At 36.7% G+C, this 9557-nt stretch overlaps 1 protein-coding gene across 3 annotated transcripts in view; it reads right to left on the bottom strand.

The window, feature by feature from the left end:
• LOC110022103 (protein LAZ1-like) overlaps positions 1 to 9557 on the bottom strand; it is a 30325-nt gene that overhangs the window by 8396 nt on the left and 12372 nt on the right. For all 3 annotated transcript variants that reach the window (XM_020720898.1, XM_020720900.1, XM_020720899.1), the window contains 3 exons: positions 7134 to 7318; positions 6662 to 6750; positions 3526 to 3787 (listed from right to left, as the gene is read on the bottom strand). In XM_020720898.1, coding sequence (XP_020576557.1) covers positions 3526 to 3787; positions 6662 to 6750; positions 7134 to 7318 — 536 coding nt within the window. The remainder of the gene's footprint in view (positions 1 to 3525; positions 3788 to 6661; positions 6751 to 7133; positions 7319 to 9557) is intronic.

The following is a 9557-nucleotide window of genomic DNA, read 5'->3' as shown; positions in this document are numbered from 1 at the left end:
TCTTCCGAATTCGCGAGTTCGTGTATTCCCGTGTGACAATGTTTTGTGGGGCTTCAACCCCGCTGGTTCGCAACGCCTTACATCGACGCACTTTCTGAGCCCGAACCGAGCGTTGTTTTTGCGCCCATAATCGGGCGATTGTCCATGCGTCTGCGTCAGTCTCCTGGGGATGGGGGAGCTTCTACTTCATAGGTCAAGGCTTCTAGTTCTCTTTGATCGTTCCTGGATCCCACTGACAACTGTCGTGTCTCCCAAAGTATCTGAGGAGCTTTTCCCACTTGTAATCACACCCCCCGATTGATCTGTTCTGGTTTGGCGTAATCTGAGTCGGAGGTACACTACTATGCATTTTCTCCAGAGCCAAATTCCGAACAAGTAAATATCTAGTATGCTTCTCCTCTGTGATAAGTTGGGCCTCCACATGGCTGAGGATTTGCAAGCGTTTGGCTGATGGGTGACTCTTATTATCTTCCAGGTTTTCACTCTGACTCTTGAAGTTTTGTAGAGTTGACATTTTCTACTGCGTTCCAATAACAAGAGCTCCACACTCGTCTTTCGTCTCTTCATGTGGAACATTGGGGGTGGGGGCTGAAAATGTGACTGATTGTGATGTCATCAGTTGGTCGTCACTAATATCTACTGAAATTTTAAATTCTAACATCGTCTGGACTGTGTGATCATTGTATGTGTCAACAAAAAGTTCCTCATTTTCTAGGAGAGCAAGAACCACATTGGATGTATTCATGAATAAGGGAGTTCTTTGGGGGAAGACTTCATCGGATGAAAGTTCTTGTTCGAACAGTTCTTTAGTGTCTGCGGTGTCTTCACCCCAGATCTCAACGGCACCCTGCTCCGTGAAATAGATCAATCCACTGATTGTGCATTCTGCTTCCGCATGTCCAAATCCGTGTCACTTGCAGCATTTTCTAGATGTGATAGTTTTGCGGATTGCAAGGGGGGTCACTTGGTGATAAGGTCTCTCCTCTTCGAAAGCTAGAATCTGCAACTTTTGGCGGTAGTAAGTTGATAAAAACTGGCATCGTGTTTCCCGCTTCATATTCATTTTGTCTCGTTCTTCCCTTCAACCTTTCAGATCAGGGTCGAGAGTAACCTCCCACTGAATTTTCTCTTCAATATTCATAAGCCTCCGCTGAAGACGACAGAGCTCTCACCGTATCTCGTCCTAGGTAGGCTTGGGCAAAGATCTCCTTTATGGCATGGTTAAGGTATACGAATAGGGAGGAAAAATTTTTAGCGGAGGTGAAAAGGGGTAAAAATAATTGGGTCAATGTTACTGATTTTAAAAGATCAGCGAAGGAAATTTAGGCTTAGGAAAGTGTGGCAGTGGAAAGAGTATTGGGTGGTAGGAAGGAAATTTTGTGGGTTATGGTGGACGCTAGAAAACCTAGGATATAACTAGGGTCGAGCTAGCTCTGATACCAAATAATACCAGAACTAGTAGGGAAAACAGTGGAAACATAAAAAACAAACTTTCATTAATATTAAATAAAAATAACAACTCAAACATAAAATGACAAGCAAACTCTCCTAAATGTATCCCATCGGGTAATGAAGGTCGACTAGAGGAATATGAATGACTACGAGGGATGACGATAGTCATAAAACGCGGGTGCTAGATAAGGGAAGGTGCAAAACTATAGGAAAAAAATGAGAAGGGTTGTAGATGATCCGTAGCAGTAGTTGGGTGGTTGGGAGAAGCTTAAAAGAAGTTAGATAGGCGGAACAACAATAATAATTTGCATAAAGGGGGAATAGTTGGGTGTCGGGGTTGCCATGAGAGTTTAGTGGCAAAGGAGTGAAGGGGAGAAGGATTGTAAAGGGTAAAGAGGGAGGATACAATCACCACCTCGGAGAGGATACAGCCAGAGCACCACCACCTCCTCGAATACAATCCCACAAAGAGAAATAGACTCCGCATAGGAGATCTAAAACTAAACTCAAACGGAACTCCAATCTGCCTCCCACCTACACAATGACAACAATTTATATACTCCTAAAAGAAACTTCTACATAAAGGAAGAGGGTAGGAGGCCAAAAAAAATCCATAAGAAGACTAGTGTGTAAGGTGCATGAAGCAGCCTTGGATCCTGAAGATTCACGATTTGATCCCTGTTCTACAAGCGGGATCATGATCCCGTTGTCCAGCTCTCTCGCATTCGCGAGTTCGCAGGTTCCCACATCGTAATGTTTCACGGGGCTTCGACACCGCGGGTTCTCAGTATCCCGCGTTGGGGAGCTTTTTTGTGCCCAAACCGAGCGTTGTTTTAGCGCCCATAATCGAGCGCATGCCCAAGCACCAACGTCATTCTTGCTCCTAAAAAGGAAGAATCGTGGCGTATGTTTATTGATAGAGGGCCTAAAACAAGATTACTGTTCACTACACATTTTTCATTTCTTGCATAGTTTATAACTTGGAATTGATGATTTGATCCAAATGTTTTTAGAAGATTGACCTTCCAAGTAATAATCCAGAGACAAATTTTATCCTAGGCATAAGGGGAAAAATACATTTAGCATAGCTAGTATATAAAGTTAGTAGGATATAATTTTCATCATCATAAACTGTTCTAATCGTTCCCCATAATTCTCTCAGATTCCTTCTCTCTTTTCTCCTAACTAGTATATCCCTCTTTCCTTTCATCCTTTTATGTTACCTACCTCTTCGATCTTCATCTCCATTTTCTAAATTCTAATCACAAACTAAGATGTTTCTAATACAATTAATCATCATTAAGTTCATGTTTCAATCAATTAACATAGCATTACTAATCGCCATTCAACTAAATTTCCATTGTTTAGCCACAATGCCACACCATAAGAAACATACCTTTCCTATTTGGAACTTTTAAAAAAAAAAATTACATGTATGTAACCAGCATTATGTCACTCGAGTGAAGGATCATCTATAACTAGTGCGTCTTCAAGTGAAGGATCGTCTAAATTTCAATAAGAAAACCTTCCATCAACATATTAAAGTAATAATTTTTTTTCAAAGAACTGACCAAAGAAGAAAAAGGATTCATGAAGCCGACCCCACTTAGTGGGATAAAGACTTGTTATTGTTGTTAAGCTGGCCAATCTATAAGTCAACTTGTATTAGAAACAGAATTATATCAGAATAAATTCATCCTTTACCATGATTTAATAGTATATATTCACTCATAAAAAAAGGCCAATCAGGCATTGAAAAATGATTAAGTTCAACAAAATGCAGATAGCGGGACATAGAATGAAAAAAGGAAAAACACTAAGATTTACATACATGATACATACCTAACACCTAAATTCTGATTTTTACAATTATGTCAGTTTACCCATGCATGCAAAGGTGAATTTCACTTTTTAAACTTTAGTAATAGTGGTCTTTTTGATGTGATATGAAAGATTTGAGAGTTATAAATATAAAAATTAAAGTTTAGGTGTTAGATATGTAAATCCATAAGAATTGTGTGGTATGTAAATGCCCCAAACATTTGCCCCGAACATTCAATATAATCAGATTACCTCTATGCAAATGATGAAGTCCTGGATGCTTGATTTAAACTGCAAGGCCTGAGCTATAGGGCTTTTCACTAAACCCAGCGAATAAAATAATGCAATAGCCACACCTTGCCACCAAGTCAAAAAAACAATTGATTTGAACGTTAAAAACTTTGCCAATGGGTTTATATGCTCCAATTCATCCTTCGTAGCAGCATAAAATTGCACTAGGCAATATAAGGCCCATGATTGACTGAAATTGAGGACCACTGCCATATAAGGATACCTGAAAATATAAGACAACAGCTAAAAAGATGTAGCCAAAAAAGGTTAAAGGTATCTTTTCATTACCGTGCAAATACAATAAGCCTAAAATTGGACTCTGAATCGAGTGGCAAATACTGCAACTTTCAGCAAAAAAAATATAGCCAACTAAAACAAGAAAGAACAATAATGCAGTGAAGTCTTTAATCATCCAATCAGGATGTGTATTCGAAACTTCATTTTGTATAAGAAAGGTTTGTTACCATTTTTCATGACAGGATGAATAGTATCACATTAGAGTGAATAAATAGTATCACATTTGAAGCCGATGCGTACAAGGTTATGCCTATCAATACCTTTTAAGAATGACTTCATCCAGTCTAGAATTATAAACAAACAGGCTTCCGATGATGTCTCTGTTATTTATATTATAATCATAATGGCAGTATTAGTAAGCTTGCAATCCTATTTGTTAAGGAACAAACCCCTCGATGCATTACACTTGGCAATAACTTTCTACATGAGTACCTTATGCATTATCACAATTACATAATTACAAAACATAAGGTTTTATTTATTTAGGAGCAAAGCTCTTGGAATTTTATGCTCGAAGAAAAAGTTCTGCATAAGTAACTTATGCTTTCATGATCAATTTTAAGATAAGAGGAATCGAGCGCCAAGGCCTCTGCCTAGAACAAGTGCATAAGAGGAAAGCAAATTTTAATTCTTGGCTTGTTTCCCAATATTAATTCTCTTTTTTTATTATTATTTGGTATAAATATACAATATCTACCAAAATATATTATCAGATATTGCTGATGTTCACCCATTATAGTGAGCCCATAAATCTCCTTATAAATAGACAATAGTTACCTTTGACTTATCCATGCTCTCGTAGCCAAGTCTATTTCCTATGTAATTATGCTATTTTGGCTATATTATTTCTGATCCAATCATATGCTCTTTTAAGTGAAGCTCTCTCTTTCTTGATTTTCATCGTGCTCTTAGACGAGGACACCATCAGAAAAATCACTTTCTTTTGATTTTATTATCTTTAGCCTAGTACCATTCTATGGGATATTTATGGACTTGAGTCATGTTCCTATTAGTTAGTTCTATTCGATTTAGTCCAGCATTTTTAACTGAGTCATTCAGTTGTTTAACCAAACCTTGTTGCAGCTGCCAAGAGGCTCAGCCTCGTTTGGCTGTTTTTGGCAGGTCCTCAACTACAGCGCCCTTCCCCGCCTTGCTGCCATCACACACAGCCGCCACCATCCTCCCCGACCTTCCCGCATCACTTCTAGTCGCCGGCCCTAACTGCTATTATCTGGAAAACAGTAAATTTGATGTTTTCCTGCGGTCCAACCATCATTCCGATTCGCTGCCACCTCGACTGCAGCCTATCCTGCTGTCCCTGCAGTCCCTGCTTGCTACCCCGCACTGAACAGCACTCCTCTCCTGAAGTCCACAGCTCCTCTTTCGCTGTCTCTTGCTCTCCCAGCCTCCGCTTCGCTGCCAAAGCAATTCCAACCCCTCCTTTTTCTGTCCCAGCCACCCACAACCCATTCAGTCACCAACCTCCGCTCCCCGACCACCTAACTGACCTCCACCACGCCGAGATCGAGCCCTAGTGTGAGTGTGTCGTGTTTGTTGTAATTTCCCTTTCAATTGTGTTTGATTGTGATTGTCGATATGCTTTCAGTAATAATATTTGTTTTTCCTATTGTGGTTTGAGTTAACTATGGTATCACAATGTCTTCGGCCAGGATGAATTTTATTTTAGTTGTCTTTGCCATGATTCAAAAAATGTTTAAATTTTTTTTTATTGTAGCCACCTTCAATTTCAAGTTATTCAAAACAAGCCAGAACTCTCATTCAAAACTTACTTCATTCAACTTTCAATCAAACTTCTCATCATAATACCAGCAAGAAAACTGTTGCCATGAAATTAATAAATGTAATGATTGCTCATCCGATGATATTTCAGGTTTCGGAGCTATATTAAAGAGAGCTTTTGTTTTAAAATTGATGCCAAAAAGCACTAGAAAAAATGTGGTACTACTTCCACACTAGCATTAAATATCAATGCTAAAGACACTTGATATAAAATAGCCTCTTAGCTCTATAAAATTTGAAGTTGATCAATCAAAACCCTGCCTTCTATATGGTCTTCTCACTTCTATATATATTTTAAACGATTTACAACTTATTTTAATAAAGTCAACACCCTGCTCCCACTTTTAACCGTAGATGAATTAAGCCATAGCACCTTTATGGCTAAAAGTATACGCTAGAAATATCTTAATGATATCAATAAACAAAAAGCATGCAATATTAATCCGTTGGGTCATACAAAACAGCAATATCAGCAAGGGACAAAACCTATGATAAATTGTGATGGACAAGAGATATTTAACCTAAACTTCAACAGAGCGAATCAGAATGAATCCACATGGAATAAATATGTACCAGTAAATATATCTAACTACCCGTTAAAACAAATAATACATTTAGAACAGGTCCTACAATTATATTATAACAAATAAGAAACTTAGTCACACTCTCAAAGAAGATCAAACAAAAAAGTGTCAAAATGGTCCTCTAACTCTTTCTAGAGGTCAATTTTAATCTCAGATCTATAAAAGTGTCAAATTAGTTCCCAGACTTTTTAATGAGGGCTAAAATAGTCTATCCTAGGGACCATTTCAGCTCATATTTAAAGTCTGGGGACTAATTTAGCATTTTAATAGACTCGGGGACTAAGATGACCACATGTAAATAATCAGTGAACTACTTTGGCACTTTAATCCAAAATCGGAAGTAAAATACACGGCTAAAGCCATATCTAATTGCTTGGAAGCCACAAGCAGCTGCCAAAACAACAAATGAATCTTACCCACACTTCCATTTAAACTCTCCATCACAATATGCATCGAAGGCTTCAAGAAAAACGGCCAGAATGGCAGTAAGAGTTTTAATTATCATCTGCATAAAGAAAATTATTAAATTAATTGAACTCGGAATCCATGTGGTGTTTGTAAGGATTGGAATTCATGAAGGAAGATTTACATGCATGCCACTCAATTCTTATGTATTTAAATATCTAACACCTAAACATCAAATTTTATATATTAAAATAGTTGTATTTACATGCATGCCACCTTTCCTAAGCATGAAAAGGTGTATTTCACATTTTAAAAGTTAAAATAGTTGTATATTTTATGTGATTTGAAAGATTTAGGTGGTATACATGAAAAAAAACAAAGCTTAGGTGTTAGATAAGTAAAAACATTGAAAATGGGTGGTATGTATGTAAATACTTCTTCATGAAAAGTGTGAAATGTGAGCATAAGTCCGAAGCCACATACATATTGAACAATACCAATTTTGATGACCTGGTAAAACCATTCACCCAATCTCCATGGCTTTAAAAAATAATTCATTGGGAAGTGATGCTTTATTATACCCTTTTCGGATACAAAATGTAAAAGGGGTTGCTTAGAATTTGAACCACCTTGCCTCTTCATAAACTCAATCGTTCTTTCTTCGCCGCCTAAATTGGAAAGGAAAACTTATTAGAAAAAGGTAAAGAGGAATGAAACATTCTCAGCAAAGTTATCTACACAAAATAGAAATAGAAGAGAGTATAAAGTATCAATCTAACAAGTTCAATAGCCACATGCATATATGCATGGTATTTATGTCAGATATTTAGAAGTGGGGATTAAAGCAACTATGCCATTTCATTCAAAACAACCATAAAAAATTTAAACCAATATTCAATGCAACCTTTATATCAAGCAGATTCAATTTTTTACCAGAGAAATAGTTCCACCTCAGTGTATGTTTTAAATATTAGCAAATTGTCGGCCGCTCCTTTGTGTCAGTTAGTTTTGGAAATCCATGGAATTGTGAGGTGGTCATCCAAAGTGGTAATCTCTGAATCTTGAACAGAACTCACCTCCAGGTTCTGGGTAGATCAAACACTTGCAAACTATAGAATATCTTTTCTTATTTCCAAAGATGCAAACATACAAACATGGTTAACCACCTGCATATTTTATTCTACGAATACATTAACGTAAACACTTAGTAATATCTAGCCAAAGCAGATGCCTCCATCGTAGCAAACCTCTGTCCAAAACTTCCATCTTACCATCTCCGCCAAATGAAAGCCACCACAACGCCAGTGACTTTATCTAACAACCACCAAGAGGGATTTTGTTTCTTCTTTAAGATGTCTTTTATATCATAAGTTGTTGATCAATCAAATCGTGTGAATCAAACCTTAGTGCTGAGTACCAAAACCACAATCTTCACTCAGACTAATTTTAAGAAATTATCAAGTTTGGTCCCAAACTGTAAAAAACGTTCCTTAAAAGGAAATAGAAAATAAGCCGCCTCATTGGCCCCGTATCAAGCAAAGAAAATACCAATTTTTCCATAAGATATGTAAGAGATTCCTAAATTATGCCCATGCTATGGAATTCAGCGACACTTACATGTTTCTAGCTGTCGAAAGATATGGAGGACGGGATTAAGTGAACATATTCTCAAGCGTATGATGTTACATAAGTCTATAAAATTAAGATAAAAATCCACAGCACCAAACCAGATACTCTTTAGATCACAAAATATTAACAAAAGTAAAAATAATTATATCTCAAACTAGATTGATACCAGCGTATCAAAATAAGATATAACAAAAATACTTTAATGCCATGAACTTTTATAGGAGGAAGAATTTATGAATTCTTAGGTAGAGAAAATATATAATACAACCAAGTCTGCATAAATTAACTTTGGAAAACTCCCTTCCGAATCTGAATTAAGTTTTTGTTACTATTAAAAGTGAAGAATGAAGATGTGATGTTATAATAGAAACACCACTCATTTTTTAGAGTGATGCATTAATTGTTGTCCCAATAATCAAAAGATATATTTTGCACATTTTCTAAATAAGTGGAGCATACAAAATCCATGCTGGTAACTCGGGTAGCCTCCATACAGTAAAAATGGTCTCTATGGCAAAACCAATGCAAACAACATCAGGCTAACACTACTTCCATGGAAGAAAAGACCTTCTATTAAATATAAGGGCTGAAACAAGAAAAAAAATAAAGAAACTTGGTACCTTCTTGATAGCATTTGATAAACCAACGAGCCTATGCTCTATGGCTAGGTTAGGTGAATATTCCAGTTCCCACCTCTCATGTGCCTCTAAATTAGTATAAACAAAACATAAAATAATCGACTCAAAAGAAATATATCACAGGACCAACTCTTCAGCTGAATTCTCTTCTCATATACCCTTTCCAACAAACCATAAAATAATAATAGCTGCTGCAACCCTAGTTGCTATTGCAAGAAAGATATCTATAAACTCACATCACTTATATAAATAACCCATCAACATAATATCAATTTAAAAAAATAACAATCGACTTAAATTGCATTTCAATTTATATTTATACTCATTATATATTTCAAGGTGATCGGGTATGCTAAAAAGAGAGGCCTCTGCTACGGACAAAAGAGATAATAATCACCTATATCGGTCTCATTTATCTGAAAAGGTACAAAATTGACTCAATCATAGTCAGATGGGTCATTGTTGACCTCACTTTTGGTTGAGGTCTAAAAAACTTCTTTAGTAGCTTAGGTCTAGCCATAGGACTTTCCTATTGACTAGTCTTAGAAAATTAGAAGAGGTACCCCACCATTAGAAATTCAAAACTATTCTTTTTACTCAACTTGAAATTCCACATATTGATCTTAACCTCTAACATTTA

The sequence above is a fragment of the Phalaenopsis equestris genome, unplaced genomic scaffold, assembly GCF_001263595.1.
Source record: "Phalaenopsis equestris unplaced genomic scaffold, ASM126359v1 Scaffold000167, whole genome shotgun sequence".
Lineage (NCBI taxonomy): Eukaryota > Viridiplantae > Streptophyta > Magnoliopsida > Asparagales > Orchidaceae > Phalaenopsis > Phalaenopsis equestris.
The sequence above is the reverse complement of the archived record's forward strand: the minus strand, read 5'-3'. Positions and strand labels throughout refer to the sequence as shown.